Below are 20521 nucleotides of genomic sequence, written 5' to 3' on the forward strand. Positions count from 1 at the left end.
AAAATGCAGTGTTATATTGACATAAAAAAGGCCCCAAAAGCATAAGCCAGGTTTACCTCATACTTCCTCCCTTATTGCTACAAGGCTGTCAGAGGAGCTGCTGGAGGTTTTACTGCTGTGCACCTACCTGAGGAGCCGCAGCTCTGCCAGGAGGGTGGGATTTTGTTGTGCCTTCTCTGGTGTGGGCTGAGACGCTTGCTCATGCTCAAGTCGCAGCCTCTGGATCTCCTGCAGGATTTCTCTTGGGAAAGGGAACAAGCAGATGACAAGTCAGTCATTTTCCACAAAACCAGCTCACTATGTATCGCTAGGGGAAAAGAAGTGTGATTGTACACAGCTTTTAAGAGATGTGGATTTAGTGATCAGGCTCCAAACAAAAGAAGAAATAAAACTTTAGGACTTTGTCATAAAAGGGAAGCATTTCCTCAAGATCCCCAAAGACAGAAGTAGACATGAAATAACAGTATCCTTAAGTAAACTGCTCCTTTCTATTTCTTCCCCAGGAATACTTCTAGTACCACTTGAACTTAACAAAATATCTGCCCCATCTTGAGTATATATATATATATGTTGTATATATATATATACAACATATATATATATGAATATGTTCCAGACTGGTCCAAGAATGGTCACTGATTCACAGAGAAGCACTTTGACAGGGCTTGTTACAGCTGGCAGGCCATCCCTGAAAGGCTGTCAGAGCACAAACACAAAGCTTCACAGATGAAGGTTGAAACCTTTGTGATTTTTTTCTCTCCTGCACAACGTGTTGGGTACCAGACGGTCAGGAGGCGGACTCCAACTATGAAAGACAAATCGAGACTGGAGCTGGTGGCTCATTACACCATGACAGAAGGCCATGAAGGACTTGCAATAGAAAACCATCTGGTTTGGGCTGTCCTGTTTTACAGTCCAGCAGTAAAAGCAGAGCTCTGCTGTCATACATCTCACGACATCAGGCAGTCTGATACCTATGGCCAGACGCTCTGCTGACAGCACATGGGTGTCACTCCCATTGGAGGTGGCCAGCCCATTTCCCCCAGGCACTGTCCCTCAGTCCCACTTACATCTGAACATAGTGTCTCATTTCATCAGTACCCTCACCTTCCTGCAGGCCTTTCTCAGGCAGATTGTGTTCTGGGGAGCTCTAACCATCTTCTTCACAAATAAATGCAGGGGAACATATCATTACCAAGATGACTAAATCCTTTTATCATCTCATGTTATAGCTCTACAGAGGTTCCAGACCAAAATTAATTTGGTTTCGAAACAGGACAGGCTTTTTTTAAAGACTCTTAACAAACAGCAGCTGTGAAAAATAAAGTTACAATGATTGTACCATGTCATTTAACAGCAGATTCATTAAAGAAAAGAGTGGCTGGGGATCTTAAAGCCTTTGTCATGTTCTGTGGACCTTTTTGTGCCCTCTGCTTTTTGCTAGGGAGGAATATTTGTGTGTTTAAGTATAAAGCACAGAAGTGATGGTAGAAAATAACACACAACACATGGGGCTGAGCAAAACCAGGTGCCCTGGGGATGCTTACCTGTTTTTATTCTCAAGCTCTGCAATCAGCTGCCTCTGCTGCTTGTTTGCATCAATGGTGAAGGAGATGTCTGCTGCCCCTCTCTGCTGTGCCTGCTGCTGCTGTAAAAGAGGGGGGTGCTGAGTAAGGGATGGCCAGCGGGCACCCACAAGTTCAACACAGAGACCTGCCCACAGAACACCATGCATGTCCACCTACAGAAACCATCCATGTTTTGCTTTGAACCAGCAAGGCTCCTCTGCTAGCTATTAGTGCAGGTCTACAGTAAATAATGAAGTGTTTCCAATCCTGTCTTTCCACCCTTCCTTTGGGAGCTTTCTTAGCCCCACCATCTTAAAGCTGAGGGAATGACCCTGCAGCAGGCAGCCACTGTATGGACACTACAGACAAGAGGAAGGCATTGACAAAAGAAACAGCTTCTCTTTCCCAAAAGAAGAAGATAAGCTTCCATTTCAGCAGTGCTTCCTTCCCTCAAAAGTTGGGTTTTACTCTCAATTTGAAGGCTTTTGTGTCCAGGTTTAAGTTTGAATGCACTGCCCACTCAGCCAAGTTTTCCCATATGCTCTGTAATACTTCTGAAAGTCCCCTTTTTCCCAATAAAATGAAGGGGGAATTGAATTACTTCTTACTTCTTACTAACTTAGGCATTCGTCACTTCAGTTTTACTGGGCTATGTTCTTTTTGCGTATTTTTTCAGCAATTGTCAACTACTGGTTTGTTTGTTCACACAGCAGAATTTCAGCACTGCACCAGTGACAACACAGGGCAAGAATTCACAAAGACATATGAAGTCTTGTAATTATCAAAGACATCCACTCACATGGCTCTGGGCAGCCTGGTCTAATGGTTGGCAAGCCTGCACATAGCAGAGGGATTGAAACTAGATGATCATTGTCCTTTTCAACCCAGGCCATTCTATGTTTCTATGATTCCATGTCTAACACCAGCGTGAAAGAATCAGATAGTGAAGGTTCCTCTGCTGAGCTGCTGCTGTGATCTGAGTGTTTCTCACTGTCCAAACCCTGTGAAGCTTGGACCATGTTTGTGTGATGCCAGACACCTCCTCCTGCAGGAATGGGCCCTCAAAATGGATAAAGATTTACTGCAATGGTCAGTGAGCTTTGTGCTGCCTTTTCTGCTGTGGCTGCATTTTCCCACTGACACTGCAACAACCAGGGACGGCAGTGCATGAAGAACTGAGACAGGCTGGTGGGTGCCTGATATTGAGGGAGCCAGAGTCATTGTCCTGAGTGTCCGGTGCTATGAATACATTTGGTTCCTTAAAAAGCACAGTGGCCACCAGAAAAGTTTTATACATTGCTTCCCTGCTTCTAACTTGGTTCTACTTTGTGCTCCACTGAAAGACTTTTGTATATGGAAACCTCCATTTTTTCTTTTGTCTTGTCTCTTCAATGAGTGCAAAGAAATGGGCACATAGCTAGCAAGGAGAAATACATTAATTTTATTCAGACCACCTCTGTTTAAAAGCTACTTAAGCATTGTTTCCCCAGTTCTCCCTTCTATCAAGAAACATGGTATATACACCTGATTTCTACTAGTTTCTACTCAGAGACATCACCAGTAGGGAGTTTTGTCCCCATGATGGATTACTCCAATAATAGTCCTTCAATAACAGTCACCTGCAGGCTGCCCGAGAGCTGAGTGCTGTGTGTCATGCCATGGAAAGGAACTGCTGTGGGATGGGCTGGCAGACCACAACAGCCCTTGAACCTGCTCCTTGAGAGAGAGATTGCACCGACAGATGGCTGCACGGGGTGCCCTCACATTGAGAGCACTGCCTGGCTTCACCCTTTCAGTTGACCCCACAGTTTAAATCTCAGTGTGAAAGTATGCTTCCTGACATCCTGGACCGGCTGCCTTTCACTTAACTATCATTTATGATTCCTTGTTCTACCAAATGTGCTGAGATGGAAAAAAAGGTAACTAGGCTGACCTTACTTATGCCATTTAAGATCTTATATACTTCGATTAGGCTCCCACTTCCCCCTCTAACACAGTTAGCGAGGTTTCAGCCTGTCATCACCTTCTGTCTTGAGATGCACAGAGCTGAATAATCACTGCTCTGAAATGAAAATGAGAGCCGGGGCTAATGCAGCGGGTCATTGTGGCCATCCTGCTGGAGATCACTCTTTAAAATCCTCAGCACTTAAGGCCCTGGTGGTAGTGATATTTGAACTGAAGAGTAAAATGGATTCATTGCTCGTTTTTACAATGCAGTAAATCATTAACCTTTAGCCAAAGCTTGTCCAGACAATATTTTCCAGTTTTGCCTGAGTTTAAGATGTCAGATTCCCTTTGATGTACATATTTAAGTACCATTACATTAGTATATAGATTATATGCATTAATATGTGAATTCTTTGACTTAAATAAAATGTTACTCATAAAATATAACAACATCTGATGAGAAGGCTAGTGAAACATAACCCATTAACCACAGAGCTTGTCAGATGTAATTTCCCTGGTCTTGCCAAGCCCCTGGAACACGACAGAAGGAAAGCACCTCCCTTTAATTAAAACACTTACTGATGAAGAAGTTTCTGCTGCCAGCCTTGCTGCATACCTGGCGATCAGCTTGTGCTCTTCATCCAGGCGACTTGCGCTGTCGAGCACGCTGCTCGTGGTGGAAGAGGAGGGAGGGCAGACACGTTAGCGCACAGTATGCATGGCAGCTGCTCTGCCACTTTGTCCACTCACACACCCTTGGCACAGAACTTAGAAACAAAACATCGCCAATGGGTTTAAAACAGCAGATGTTAACTGAGCAATGGAGAAATATGGGAGAGTACTTTCCTAGGGGGAGCTTTGCAGAGCACTTACCACGCTCTCACAGATTATGGCTTTAGAACCACTGATCTAGGAACTTATAATCAGACTTTCTCTTTTATTCTTGTTTTCTTGATATTTGGGAGTAAGATTTCAGAGAAACACATAATTGTGCCCAACTGATCCCAGCCTTGGACTGGTTTAAATGTGGACCCAACTCATGCTGCCAGGATACAGGAGTTTAGTAGCACCTACTACGAGGACAGTCTGCTTTGGTCACATATGGAACTGACATAAAAATTGCTAAGGAAGTATAAGAACTTATAGCAAATGTCCTGAATCCCTTTAAAATATTGCACCTTATTGCAATTTGTTTTCTAACAATACCAAAGGAAATACTCCTCGCAGGTTAATCCCTTCCCAGCTGTCCTTATTTTAAATGGAGGTTATTACTAAGTTAGAAGAGCAAGCAAAAAGTAATACAGTGAAAACATTTACTTCTTCTAAGTACTTAGAAGTTTGCAGAGAACCACCAAAACTGTTCTATACTGCATTATGCCCATTATATACAAGAGAAAAAAAAGAAGATGAAGCAGCTGAGAGAAGCTAAGAAGAATGTTTTGCTGTGTGGAACATGACAGCCCTGCAGATGATCCTGGACAGAGGCAAGCCTGCCCTCTCTTCTGATGCCTTGGAAATCGTGTGATGTTTTGGCTGAAGGGAGACAGGCACGTGCCTCTCTACCCATGCACCAATTAGGACATACAGCTTGTTGCTGGAGAATGAGTTTCACATCTCAAAGGAGTGCACAAAACAAGAGCACAGGCATCCTATCCTGTTATTTTGCTAGAAATTGTACCTTGAACCTGAAAAGCCTGCCAGATGAAAATAATTTTTGAGCAAGAAGTTCTGCTTCTGAAGAATCAGCAGATATAAAAGAAAACCGAAATATTTCTCCAAAAATTCTCAATGAGTTCATATCCCCAGGTACCTCAAAGGAGTGCAGTGTGCACCTCTTGGTTGGCTTGATTAAGTCCACTGGGATCTAGGAGTTATGTAGGAAAGATGAGTAACTGTTGATATTCATTGATCATTAAACTAAAGCTGGGAGTCATGTGGATCTGTTATGACTTGCTGAGGTAAGGGAAAAGAGATAAACATCTTTCTCTCATTCTGACAATAACCTGTGAGGCCACAAACACAGAAGTTTAGAAATACACTAAAGCTATGAGAAATCAAACGTGAGCGTGCCTGTGCAACCTAAGCTTGTGCTTTTTTTTGGTTTCTTTTATTCAACTTACTTTGTTGGATGTACAGCTTAACTCTGTTCTTACTCAGATTCTTGCAGGATGACAACATACAACAGAGTTACTTTCTGGAAAGTCTCAGGCCAAAGGTGTTTTTCTGATCTTTCTACATCCACAAATAGCGCTCTTCTTACATACTAGTGCCTATTGTACCAATTTGTCATCCAGAGTAAGAAAAGGAGGAGCAACACTTACAGACACAAACGATCATGCAAATCAGGTAATAAGGATTAATTTTGTGACAATAAAATTCATTTAAAATTTTTCCTTAATGACTAAAAACATAACATTCTAACAGATGGCTGTGAAAACAGCAAACGTTGAGCATCAGTTCTCTTTTTCACAGCAGTGTGCAACTATATTATCCATCCTGGAAAAATAATGGGTTATGGTTCTGCTTGCTGGCACAACACAATCTGCAGCACAGCTCTGGGATGTGAGCTAACTTCTAAAACAATGACTTCACTGAAAGAATCAAAGCTCTGCTGCTTTTTGACTTTTATTCCCTATTTATGTCTTTGATATACAGTTATGTGTAGGCAGATGTCATAAAATTGATGAAGCAGTGCATCAGATTTGGCCTATGAATGCCAGAAATCAGTGGCCTCAGCTCCCTCTAAATTAAATTTCAATGTCTGAGATATATTTAATTCTGAAATATACCTATTCTATGTGATCATTAAGCACAGAGGTGTGTACAGCAGCATTAGCATTAGCCTGCCAATACTTTTATGTCTTAGATTTCCGATTTGCCATAATTCACTTCTGTTTTTACTTCAGCAACTTCATACACTGAAAACACACAAGCTTTAAAATGTTACGAATACGTGTGTAGAAGGTGGGATCCTCAAATAAATCCTGCAAATAAAATGGCCTGTTCTACAAAATGCAAACTTTCACTCAGTTAATAAATGAACAATATACTATGAAAAAATGCTGACAAATTCAATGTTAGGTTTCTAAGTATTGGTGCTACAAGAACAGTGTTCTAACTGCAACCCACCAATGCACTTCGATGCTTGTTACCTATGAGACTTTCAGAATTGTTCTGGTCTACAGGCGTTTAAAGCTGAGATGTATCATCTGAGCTCTCTGCTACTGTTACTTTGCAATTTACTTTAGAATCACCCATGTTTCACCACAGAAATGTCAGTATCACTAAGGTATGCAGATCTAATCATAGAAATTAATTCCACTTGAGGGAGCCCGGTGTCTATGTACTTCCTCTATCACCACCAGGGTCTCTGATTTTTTTTTTCCCCTTTTATGGGAAGACTCAAACAGAAACCCAGCTCCAGTATTCTGAAGCCTGTGAAGCTGAGCTGCCCCAGAGATACGCTTTACTTTCTTCCCAGCTAGCTCAAAGTGAGCCCAGCCTTCCTTAAATATTGCTATGAGCTAGTTAGCTCTTCTGCACACTTCTGTAATTAACATCTTCTAAAACAACATGGAATAACATGGAATAATAGTACAGAAATATGACTCGCTACACTACTATCCATCGTAACATAAAAACCATAAGCCAACTTTCTATGGAATGAAAATACTCTCCTCCTCATAATGTATCTTCTCTTATTCTGCAACTAAAAGGAAAGACTGGAATATGTGAAACTGATACGCAAAACTGGGTAGAAACTCTAACTTACGAGAACAAAGAGGAGCAGCTAAAAGCTTTTCTTTCAGAATCGGACACTAAAAATGAACACAATTAAATATCATCTATTGGTTTTACACTCTAAAACACACTTTAGGAATAAAACAAGCAAAGCAACCGGCTAAGGGGTTCTATTTTTACCCATACAGTTACTATAAATAATGAATTAGTCTTTCTCTTGCTTCTTAATTTGCCCTGGAGTACTGGATTCTAAATAAAACCTGAAGTAGCCTATTAGCCTATGAGAGATGGAAAGGAAGCTTGTACTTCTCCTATTCCAGTTATCAAGTAACTGCAGATGGAAGGCAAAGATAAGCACTGAAAAATAATTCAAAAAATCAAATATGAATATTAACTATACAGACAAAACCATTAACTGTACTATACTGGATCATTAGCTACTATAAATTAGCCAGAGCTGTTATCTAAAAAGCTAACTTGTTCTGTTTTGAAACACTACTTACAGCTGTCAATACACTTTGATGTACTGTGCTCACAAAGTGTATTTGTGTTTGTCTTCAAGGTGCACCTCCAATCATTCCTCTTTTCATTGGCAGATGCCAGCAGCACCTGAAAGCATGCTGTGGCACGTAGGGGTTTGCATACAGTGTGTTGCAGGAAGACTCAAAGGCTGAGCTGGCTAGCTGCAGTGCTGTCTGATTACAGTCAGCTCTGTGCTTTACTCAACTGACCACATATTGAGCTGCAGCATCAATGAGCTTGAACTCAACACCACCCTAACACAGCTGTGTGGGTTTTGAGTAAGCTGCATCCAGTCATGGAGGGAGCAGGACAGGAATTCACATTCTCCTGAAGATGCTGCCCTGGATGATGCAGAGAACTCAGCTACCTGGTGACATTTGGTTTGTTCTTCCCATCTTAACCAAAACGTAACCATTCCGTTTATTATCAGCCTCACTGCAGCTGAACTTGACAATGCAGCATGGTTTGATGCATGACTGAGACTGCTGTCCTTCTTGGCTACATTTCTGTCACTATCTAATTGGTATCTCCTATAAATGTTTGAGACTGTTTCTAGTTGAGGATGCTGTGACTGCAGTGATTTAAAGCTGATAATCAGATGCTACGTACCATACATTGCATCAGATATTCCAGTAATTAATGCCATTACCAGTCACTGTCCACTCATTCTTGAAAAACATTACATTTTAAGGATGCTATGGCACATAAATCTTACATGCATATTTAAATACAAATATGTACTATGTCGCGGTGAGGTGGGCCACAGGCTTGAAGGAACAGGTTGCAGTACACTGGATAAAACATATTAGATGAAGAAGGTAAAGATCGGGCAGGGCGCTCAAATGGGATCTCACTGGTGGTCTCACTGGTACTACCATTTTCACTATCAAGGTAAGCTGAAGCTAAGAATTATGTATCATCTTACACATTATTGCCTTGAAAATGCAAAATCAAGTCATTGTGTGAACACTTTATCATTGACAAGAACCTCACTGATTGGCGTGTGGCATTCCAAACCGATCTGTAAAGTCACTCTTTATTCAAGTATTTATTCACAATACCTCGCTACCAGCAACATCTCCACCAGATTTGGGAGGACATACCCCACAAACATACATGTTCCCTTTAGGTTAGTGCTCATTAAAAGCTGCTTTATGGGTAGCCATGAGGAGAGCACATGGCCGACCAGCGTCCCTCTCCTGGATCCCCCCAAAGTGCCAAACCTGCACTAACCGTGCGGGGACGCTCTGCAGCATGTTGACATACAACCCAATGAGCACATGTTCATCGGCCAGCCTGTCTGCAACATCGAGGCTATACTGTAACCTGGAACGAGGTTGGGGAGAGAGGGTGCAGTCCGGACAGACAAAAGGAAATAAACAGAGAAAGCAGGAGCAAGTGAGATCGCAAAATGAGAATGTAGGAATGAGTAATTAAGAGCTTTAGAAAAAACACACCGAGTGCAGAAATTATTTTGTTATTGATGTAATTTACATATTAAGTATTTAATGGCTTAGGATGGTAGAAACCAACTCAGAGCCAGCCACGGAAATTGGTAAGATGCCAGATTGGGCCAAGGACTGAGGCTATGCAGAACCATTTATTTTAAAGTAAAGCAGACTGTAAGGTCAGCTCGATCTGTTTCAGTATATTCTGTAGTGTTTAAATACATCAACTATATCTGTTACGCAGATTATTAACATACTGAAATCCCAAGCTGGATTTGCTTGGAAGAGTCTAACCAAGACCTCATGCTCAGGTGCACATATTAAGCATGCCCTATAGACCCCACAGGGTTAATTGGTTACTACAGTCCACTCAGGAAATATATTTACAGAATATATTAAAAACAGGGGGAAGTAAGGAGAAGTTTTTTGTTTTAGCTGTGTTAGTGCAAGCTATGAACATACTCTAACTTACCCTTTGCCTTTCAAGAAAGCTGGAGCAGCCCTAGCCAGCAGTTTGCTCTGCTCTACTTCAGTGTTCTTGGAGGGAGAGCTAGTTAATGAGACAGGAAAACTAAGAAGAGGGTAATCACTGAAGCCTGACATTTATTACAGAACAGTCTGGAGAAACTCATTCAAGAAGCCTCAGCTGAATGAAAAAAAGAACACAGAGCTTTAAAGAAACATTAGAAAACTTCAGAAATGCGAAATCAAGTTCTTGTTCTCAAAAAGCAAACTATAAAGCCTTCGCTATGGAAAAGAGAAACAAAATGTACTTCTCTCACAAATGGAGAGCTGAAGGTTTGCATAGTTTGCAGGTAGAGTATGATGTAAACATTACCTGAAATGCAGCCTCCAAGTTGACAAAGCTTCCCCATAACAACTAAACTGTTTTTCTCCATGCCTGCCATGGGGCAGTTTTAATAACCTGTGGAAATCTGTTTATTTATATGTAGTAATGGGACACACCAATTCTGTTTTCAGACGTACTGTTTTTCTGCTGATTAAAAAATGTACAGATCATCCAACCTCAATTGTCCAATTGCATAATGCCTCTTTTTTTCTTAATTACTATATTTAATGGAGTGCGGTAACTGCATCTTTTCCAGTACAAAAATATCCATGTTAACAACTTGTTAAGATAAGACTGGCCAAAAGCAGAGAAACTTCAATGTTAGTTTTTCTTTCTTTCTGCAGCATTTCTGGCTGTAGACAGCTAAAAAGAAAGTTATTTTAGTTTCTTGCTTTAAAAATTTCTTTTGGGGTTTGGCTACTTTTACTATAAGCATTTTTGAGCATAAAGCCTGTGTGTTAGCATGCATGCACCTGTCCTTCCAGATGTGTGTGTGTATAGGCAGATCATTTTGAATAAATATAATACATGATGCTCCGATGGACTGAAGAGCAAAACTTTAATAGTAGGATAAATAAGGAATTGTCTAAGATGAAATATGTGCCATTATCCCACCACTATGGGAGACCAAGATTATCCATGGGGTTTTCAAAAACACAGCACTAAAAGGTGTCCCAGGAATCCAAGCCCTACTGTTTTATACTAAATCTGAAAGAAAGCTCAGTGAAATGCAACATACACACAGAACAAACAAACCAACTTGCTTCTAGTTTCTATGTCCATCAGCATGCTGTTTATGTGTGCTGTGCTTCTACAGAAGTAACGTGCGCGCAGGAAAGCATGCTCCATTTTGTCAAGAAGCATACATTCTTTCACTATTTCATTCCCAATTACACAAGGAAAATGCTTTAAGGAGATACAGAACGTGCCCTTCCAGCCAAAAAATGCAAAAATTTGTTCCTCATTACAGTTAAATTTGTTGCCACAATTGGAGACTGAAGACTGCAGGGAAGATTTCAAGCTTTGCTTTCTAACAGCGCATTGTGATGTCCCCTCTTATCAAGCATAAACTCTCCTGTGCTCCAGAAGCTACTTAATTAGGGTGGAGGGACCAGCGAACAAACATGACAACTGGCCTCACCTCCCTCTCCCTCTTGTTATCCTGAAAGTATTAGCATTCAACCCTTCCTTAGGAGCTATATTTTCTAAGCTTTTTTGATACTTGGCCATCTCCACTGGACTCTGTCATGCTCAGTAGCACATTTGTTTCAGTACCATGCCCTACGTAGGGTGCAACCTCCAGGTACCACCAGCTCTTGGTAATGAGTTTTCATAGATTTCTACATGCCATCCTAGTCAGATGTGCTCTAACAATCATATTGCTGACTCCAATTAGTTTGCGGTTTACTGCAACTGTAGTTGCAATCCTCTGTCAAAATATATCTGTCCATTCAACTATGCTCCATATTTTATTTGATTATATGCTTCCTTGCTATGGCACTTAGAATTACTGAGTTTCCTCTTACTGATTTCAAATCATTTGGACATCAATTACTACCACCGCAATTGAGCTCCTTTTTCAATTTAGGAATTGCTCTCCAAGCACTCCTCTCCGTAACTGTTTCAACCTTTGTACCACCTACAAATTGCACACACTCACTCTGCTGCTCCAGGTAGGTCATTACAAGAGTTAGAGCACAGTGTCTGGCCGAAGATAGACTTTAAGAATCCCAGACGACTTGTCCTCCTACAATGATAGCAAACTTTAGAAAATTTAATTACTGATTTTCAACCACTTGTGCACAGACTTTATACTAATTTCCCTAGGCTCTTATTTCCTTTGGGTACTTCTGTGTCATATGGAGACTACATCAAAAGTCTTTTTAAGGTCAAGCTGTACCATATCTGCTGCTTCTTTTTTACCCACTAGACCAGCTATCCTGTCAAAGAAATACATCAATTTGGTTTAACATAATTTGTTTTTGACAAATCCATGTTGGCTATTTCTCATCAGTTTATTATCCTTCAGGAACTTAGTAATTCTTTCATAATTTCAGTGTTGTTGGATACCAAGGTTAGGCTCCCACTTGAATAACCTCTTTGATTTTGCGTCCATTTCCACCTTCAGTTTCCTTCTTCGGAAGAGATAACATTTGTCCTTCCCTGTCTCCCAAAGCCTCCTACATCCCCCATAATTTCCCTTAAATACAGCTAATAACACAAAGATTGTTTTGGCCACAGTGAATTTGTCTGGATCCAACAACCTGGACTAAGATACATTCCGGTTACAATGACCTGCTGAAGAATGTCTTCCTATCCAAACTAAGAGACAAGACCTCCACCTCTGGGCAGATGTTTATAAAGATGTACACCTAAGAAGATTTGTGAAAAAGCTATGCTCTTTTTAGAGCCTAACTGAACCACTGAAACAACCAGACATTTACCCTGCCTTTAGCAGGCAGAACACGGGCCAAGGAGTCCAAGGAGGATTCTCATCTTCTGAAAACAACATGCAAAGGTAATTGACAGTTCAAGTTTACTACACTCCTCAGACAAAGGAATGTGGACAACAAAGGCAACCAGTATGCTTTGCTCCAGAGATATTGTCCAGAAATCATTCTGTGCTCTACATTCAAGCCAAATAACCAATTCTTTGTAAGGTTTTACATGGAATTCCAAGAAGGCACCATGTACAGTACTCAGCATTAAATAACACTTGATTTCTCATTGGTTACAGGCACCTGCTATCACAGTGTATTCTTTCTGACTACCACAGGATTATTAATTTCAACTTTATAAGAATGTATGGCATTACTCAATTTATTTGAGTTGATTATACCTTCAGAAGACCTAAATGTATCACTTGTGAGGGGGCACTGAAAAAAAATGCAAGAAAAGCCATTCTGTTTTATCTTATCCCACCTCAAACCCTGTAATTCTATAGTTTAAAGGAGACTGAAAGAGGTTCTATCCATTACTACGGTAGTGACAGACTGTAGCTGGGGAACAAAAGAATCCAAATAGGGAAGACATTGTTAATTTAGCTAGGGATAGAGTTATTCTTCTTGACTAGACAGAAGTTTCTACAATGCTCAGTGTACCTGTTTCAGATTAACACATCCAGCTAATTGGATTTCTAAGGGCAATGCCTACTCTGCATCAATGTTCTGCTGCCCTCTAGTTAATCACAGATGTCAATAATGTGTGAGATTAAAAAAAAATATTAGCAAAACAAATCAGATCTTGCAGCGTTTGTCACTTATTAGCTGTCATCACAACAAATGCCTGTTCATTTGGTATTTGGGAGAAGATCAGTGATTTTTTTGTTCCTTCTTTACTACAATAAGTGCTTTTAAGTTCTTAAGCTGTACAGACAGGTAAAGGACTCAGCTGAGCACGCTGTAGTGTTGATGCCAATTTGCACACTGTGTATATTTAAAAGAAAGGCAATCGTTATGCCAAACTTCTCATTAGCACTCATTTACAGACATAATGGCTCAAACTAAGCAAGCAGCCTGTGACTCTGAGGTGGAATGAAGCATCTCAAGGAAAGCCTAAATCTGACTTCCTTTCTGCTTTGGAATAATTGTGCATCCACCCAAAGCTCAATTAAACTGCAAATAACACGTTTAGTCTCCTTTCAGCTGTTCCCACAATTTATCATTGCATTTGCAAGTTATCAAAGATCTTCTCTTTAATAAGATTCTTCTTCCCAGACCTTTTCCCTTGCATGCCCAAGAATCCAGAAATGGAGAGTGTGGTTTGCTGAATTTATGCTACAACATTCATTTCCATCAGCAGAGTGACTTGGTGTGCTGCATTCGGCATTTCCTGCTACTGGTTGTGAATGGCAATGCTCTTACGTGAATGTGGCTATCTGAAACAAATACCACAGGAACACTACAAATGAGAGGTTGCGCCAATCCTCTTTTGCATTAACTACCTAATTACGTAAAAACTTTCTTCGGAGCTATCTGAAACCACTGAACTACACTGCAACACACATTAAAGTAACCGTAAGTTGTCTGCAGCGAAAACAACCAGCGAATTTACCCTTGATTATGTTCTGCTAGAAATTCTACCCTAAGTTTGTGCGATTTTTATTACAACATGAATCACTGAGCATTTAATATGAAATCAGCAGAACTGCAAACAAGGCTGTCAAAGTCTGTTTCTCTGATATATGAGAGGATGAGGTCCCACTAATGAGGCCTGATTCTCCCAGGGCAATAATAACAGTAAAACCTACAAGAATGAACGAAGATACTGTTATTAGTCTAATACAGATTGAACGAGTTGGCATTCAGGAAAAAAATTACCCTGGTCTCAGTACTTATTCACTGAATTACAGCTAATCTGATGCACTAATCAAAGAAGAGAAAAAGAAAGGTCGTTACACTCCACAGTTAAAAAGAAAATGGGAAATTGTTCTTATCCAGTCGGGTACTTTTACGTAACATGAATTTGGCTCTTCCTTCAGGTCACTAAAATGAGAGAGATTTGCTGGAAGAAGAGCACCTCAGCCGGAGGCACTGGTCCATGTCTGAAGCTCCCTGAGTAAATGGCAGGTTTTCACTATCATCAGGAGGATGTACACCTGCTTTTCCGTGGCCATTTTGAAAAGCAAAGAAAAGTGGTTCAGGGAGGGTAGCTGGCAAGCAGCACTAACTGCAGACCACTAACTCCCTACAGCAAGAGATGTGGACAAGGGAGGGCAGGCTGGCTGCGGCACTTGGAATTGCTTCCAGACTCTTGTGCAAGTCTCTTTCATGCCTCTGTCAGGAATACACGCGGGAAGTCATGCACTGAAGATGCAAACATAGAGGTGCATTTTTTTGGCTTTCAAAAACAATGTGTCCAGCTTCCTCCAGATGCATAATATTAATCCTATGTGAAAAGGTGAAATGAAAGATTAGTGCTGTGCGAAAGCAAGGAAAGTTGGCAAAGCCCACAGCCAGCAGGAAGTCTAATCAAAAGAATAATTAGAGCCACAAGAAACCCTCTAGCCTGCTCGAGCCCTTCCTTAAAGACTATCTTTAGTAATTGAGCAGTACTGCTAATGATTTAGTGCATGAGCTACAGAACTACGGCAGTTAGTGGGTTAGTGCTCTCATACTGACCGTGAATTGTTGTGAAGCTGATTTACATACAGCTTTATAAGAGAATGCTCATCAGCCACAGGACTGGCTACATTTATACCCCCAAGTAACCTGAATGATTCAAACAACGAAACCTTGTTAATACTCCAAAAAGTAAGCACAGAGAGTAGCATGTTCACAGTGAATTCTTTAAAGTAAATGCAACTTATAACCATTTAGAAAGAACAATGACTCGATGGTTTGTACATGTTTGTTATTTTTTTTCTTTCTAAATAAACAGATGCAATTGAAATGTATAAGAGTTAAAAATAATGACAACAAGCTGTGAAGCTCTTAAAATGAAGTTAGGGAAATGAAACAAAGGTTACAATAGCACTTATTATATAGAATTGTTTTATATATCAGGGTATTATTAGCTTAAAAAAAAAAAAAAAAAAAAAAAAAAAGATAGAACCAACCCCTGCATCATGGAAACTTTGGTGGTATAAGTATGTGATACTGAATGCTTAGTCTGAGTACTTATGGTTGTGGGTTTTGCCTCCTGCAACAGGGATTGATGGGGATTCTCTGTCAATCAGTTCTTCCTCCAGGAGGAAAATAATTCTAATGGCCCAGAGACCACCTACATTTAATGCTGACAGTTAAGCAGTCAGCTGAACTACTAAAGAAGACAAAGGTAAAATGATCAGGAATTTTTCACACATAAAAAAAATAAAAGTTGCACAGTAAACTGTGCTGTAATTATTCCTGCAGGTTGCCGACATACATGGCAAAGCATACTTCTTTTGAAAGGGACTTCTTGGGCATAAATAGAAGCAATAGATATACTCTTATAGAGCATTGCTTTTAATACCTGTCTTGGAGAGGCCACATGTAAGATTATTCTGCCTTGTCCCAGCACATAAAATCCCATATATACCAACTTTAGAAACAAATCTGCAGGCAGCAGACATAGGGTCTGCTTTGGGGCCGGCTTTCAAAAAGCATTTTGGATGTACCCAGCAGCCTCCTGCACTAAGATTACAACGAGAGTTTACAGTTTACAGCTCCCAGTACCAAAGTTCATAAATCAAAGTAGTAACCAAACATCTTTACTTTGACATTTCAGTGTTGCACACTGAGGATTTCTCTTCTGTGTTAAAAAAAGGTATTGGTGTATACCCAGAGATCGTGTTTTGTTATTAGGGAACACTGAAGCACTGACAAATACAGCAAGGACCAGACAATAAAATGCGCTTGAGGAAGAAATATCACTCACCTTCCCCAACACAGCAAGATGTTATTTCTCTGCTGCTTTTTCATCTGTGTACATTGGTAGGATTACACAGAGGTTGGATGAAAAAGCCAGCAAATGCTACAGATGTATTTTGGACACACAAGCCAAAATACTGGGCCAAAATGTACACACTCAGCTGCAAGCACCTTTTCTTTGGGATTAATATTTCTGATCGTTCTTCTCTGTATTATTTCCTGAAGACTCACCATATTCCAAGACAGCCCTTTCTCTCTTGTAACCTTTAGGGAAAATCAGAATGGCATAACAGAAGGAAGGATACCATTCTCTAAGTTGTGAGAATGAATACATTTTCCCTTTGTTCATATCTTGCAGCATGATGCAACCATTCCCTGTAGGTAGTGGTATGACCCAACCTCTGTACCCACAGCTCTGCAACATCTACAAAATGGCTGCAGAGGCCCATTCTCAGCCTCTGGCAGTGGATGACTGAGTTGCATTTGAGCACATTTAGTAGAACTTTAGGGTCCAAATAAGAACCCGAGCTCTACACTCCACTGTGAGGAGTCTGCAGTGCCCCTTCCTCATCTCCCCACATAGGTATCTGGGTATTTTTCTGCTCACATCTGCTAATTTTATTTTGCCTTTTTTCAGGAGGGAGATTAGAAGCGGAAACCTCTACCATCCTCATATGGTGATTTAACATAAATTAAAGCAACAACTCACCTTCTGTTGGCAAAGGGACTTCCTGAGGGAACAGAGTGGGAGAAGAGTGTGTCATTCATGCTGGTTACAGGTCGGGGGGGCCTAAAAAAAGGTAAAATATCTAGTTGCATTTATTTGGTACAGAACAATCAACCAGCAACAGTATTTACAGACAATTAAGTAAGTTTCTTGTTTAAATGAACACTATGGCTGGCATCTTCTGCTTCAAGTAATTTGCCCCTAAAATACACAGCTTTTCTCATATTTATCCATAGCACTGCGCTCCATGCTATTTCCCCACAGTGACCACAGCGTACCCAATACCCCTCACTATCCCATAAAATACTTGCAGTACAAAACTGCCTTAAGTGCAAAGCTTTTCAGCTGGTATATTAAACCCCTAAATCAAAATTTAAAATAACTTCCTAGTTTAAAAAGGGCCTATTAACAATGATGGTTTTATTATTGCATTTCTTTATTTCCCACTCTTACTAAAACTGAAATGAGAAGGAATATTTCCTCTGCTTTCTTTTATTGCCTCCTCTTAAAAACACATCGTGCACAATCTTTTTTTTTTTTTTTGTGTCCATCAAAGCAAATTTTTCCATTCTTAATGGACTTCTTATGTAACACAAGGCAAAAGAAATGGAAGTTTTGGAATAAAAACAGGAAATATGATATTAAAATCTGGGAATAGAAAGATGTAGGATTTTGCATACTTATGGGACAATACACTTTTTAGCCCCCGTCTTCAGACCCATGGGCAAAACTGCAGATCTAGTCAGTCAGAAATTTGTGTTAGGAACAGTTATGTGTCCTGTGTACTTATCTCTGGATGAAAAAGTGTTAAGTATTATTTGCTGTAAACTGCCCCATCAGAGCTAGGAAGAGCTTGGGTGAGGCCATGATGGATGATTCCATGATAATGGAAAAGTTACTGTATGATGAGCTTTGACATACACGGACCTATTTTCCTCCAGCAAGTGTACTAAAGAAAAATACTCACCAAGTATCTCTTTTGCAGCCAAAATGAAATGGAAAAGAGAAAATTAATTAAATTGCCAGTTTAAAAACACGTGATTTAAGTACAGCACTGGACAATCTTCATTCCAATGACCCTGATTCTATATAAAAAAAAGATGCTTCTATGCATAAAAGGTCACTGACACTGCTTACATATGCAGTTACTCTTGTGTGCAGATGTCTCTAAACTCCAAGGCTTAGCTAAACTTCTGTGATTAGCATTTGCTCGTCAGTTCTTATATAAAGAAAACTTAAAATGAATCTGAGCTTTCCCAAGTCAAGTTTCTGCAAGGTTGATGCCCACTGTCACATTCCTCAGGTTTATCTTGAATTTCAAATGGATGCTCAAACACACCTACAAAGACCTATTTAAGTTGGTGATGTGGTAAAACAAGAACAGCATCCCTTGTGGTAAAACCAAGGAAAACTCTTACCTATCAACTATAAATACAAATCGTTCAGAGGTTATTTCTAAACTTTTGAAAGCGAGTGATTAAGCTCTCTGATGTAAGTGAACTGGTGATACTCAGTCAACTTTCTCAAGGAGGCAAAAAACACTTCAAACAATACATCCTAAAAATGCTACGTAATAATGCATATAGCATAACACATGTCCATAGCAAAACAAAACAAATAATAACAGGAATTTTACAAAGTAGTCCTTGCTGGTCTAAACCATCTGATGTCAAAAATAATGCTCCTACTGGCTTGGATGCAAACAATGTTAGGACACTGCAGAATGTATTTGAAAATCCCTCTGACCAAGCCACATAGTCCTTGCAGAATATGATGACATTTTTTGTTGCCAATCTTAGCTATGGAAAAGCAAAATCTCCCCTTAGTAATTCCTCCATCAGATTAACTACCCATTGAAAACTATTCAGAATGAGCCTTAGAGATATTACTTAATTGAAAATCTTGTGTGGCTTCAGTAAAAAAGAAAAATCCTGCCGCCGTTCTGTCTGCTACCACTCCTAAATGAAAGAAGGATAAACAGCAAAGATAGTATAGTAATACAGAAAGTACTTGTCCTCATTTAAGGAAGAAACTACTAAAAAAAGGATACTGTTTTGTTGCCAGAATTCTTCCATTAAACGCACGTATAAAAACCTTTTTGCCTGGATTCTCGCCCAGAGCTGTTTCTCTCAACTTCCATTATGTTTAAAAATAAAAATCACATTGGCAAGAAGTTATTCTCAATGAGGTACCATGGCATATTTCTCCCCTCAGTTAATTTATGTGAATTATGCCGTAGATCATGCTACCTCCACAACTTAGTGGTTTTTCACTCACATCCCATTATAGCCAATAGAGCTATATTGCCTTCAATCTACGGATAAAGAGAAATCCTATCATAAAACAAAATAGATGGTGGCTCGTTCTCACATCCAATCACTCTAAATTATGCCCATATAGCTAGGAAGAGGGGAAGGCGTTAATTTCGCAGCAAAGACTTGGAACAGATCCTAATCAATTACAGTACCTTCTCCTTCCCTTACCTAACTGCACTCACCCACTCACAGCAGCCCAGCTTTTACTAGCTGCCATCTTCCAACATGTCCTGAGGCCTCAGAGGACCTCAGCCACCAGGGAATGGAGGCTTCAGTTTTGGTTCCATGCTTCCTGGCTTTCCAAACCTGCCCTGAGATGCAAATGGCCCAGTTCTGCCCTGTGACATTACACTGCCTCAACCAGCACAGCCACGCTTTCACACCAGGCAGGGCAGAGTGATAGCTCAGCAAATCTATCTCTGGCTGATGTGCTCCAAAGAGCTGCTCCACGAGGAGCTGTGCCTTATAGCAACTTGTCACTGCCTAACTGCTGGGGCACCTCAAGTCTGAAAAGCAGAGCATGCTTTTAGGCCTTGGAAGACTTTTAAAACCACACAAGGAAGGATACAAAAATATAAAGATAACAGGCCCTTTCCAAGTGACTTGTCAACTAAAGGTGCAACTTATGCACTCCTACAGCTGGTCTCTGAGGTCAGTTGAAGTCACAGCTCCACTGAAGTCAGTGAGAACTCTGACACTGAATTCGACAAAATTGGTCACTCTGCTTTTCTCTGATGCCCCATGTCACTACCTTTGATACACTGCCTACAGACTAATGTTCTAAGCATGAACACATCCCAAAGTGCTGAAAATGTATGACATTCTCTGCTTCTGAGGAGAACAGAGACATACCAACACTGTGTCCCATACTTGATCATATGCAGATATTTCACCAACTTCCTACTGAAGACACAACAGAAGCACATTTCTGTATAATTATCTCTCTCAGCAGATTTGCACTTGTGATGCATTGAACTTGGTAACGACACAGCTGCCTCCTACTCTGTTCAGAGCTACAGCATCTAGACTAGGTACAAGCAACCCCCACAACAA

The 20521-nt window shown here is 40.4% G+C and overlaps 1 protein-coding gene across 39 annotated transcripts in view; it reads right to left on the minus strand.

Annotated features, from left to right (window-relative positions):
• The window catches only part of DTNA (dystrobrevin alpha), a 190260-nt gene that overhangs the window by 24135 nt on the left and 145604 nt on the right, over nt 1-20521 (minus strand). For 9 of the 39 annotated variants that reach the window (XM_085537427.1, XM_085537429.1, XM_085537426.1 and 6 more), the window contains 7 exons: nt 17136-17216; nt 15197-15286; nt 9699-9776; nt 9012-9104; nt 4095-4182; nt 1548-1651; nt 128-241 (listed from right to left, as the gene is read on the minus strand). In XM_085537427.1, coding sequence (XP_085393553.1) covers nt 128-241; nt 1548-1651; nt 4095-4182; nt 9012-9104; nt 9699-9776; nt 15197-15286; nt 17136-17216 — 648 coding nt within the window. The remainder of the gene's footprint in view (nt 1-127; nt 242-1547; nt 1652-4094; nt 4183-9011; nt 9105-9698; nt 9777-15196; nt 15287-17135; nt 17217-20521) is intronic. The other 30 variants (XM_085537441.1, XM_085537448.1, XM_085537440.1 and 27 more) reach the window with 11 other exon arrangements.

Source organism: Coturnix japonica, chromosome 2, assembly GCF_054131305.1.
Source record: "Coturnix japonica strain WE chromosome 2, WE-NBRP24, whole genome shotgun sequence".
Classification (NCBI taxonomy): domain Eukaryota; kingdom Metazoa; phylum Chordata; class Aves; order Galliformes; family Phasianidae; genus Coturnix; species Coturnix japonica.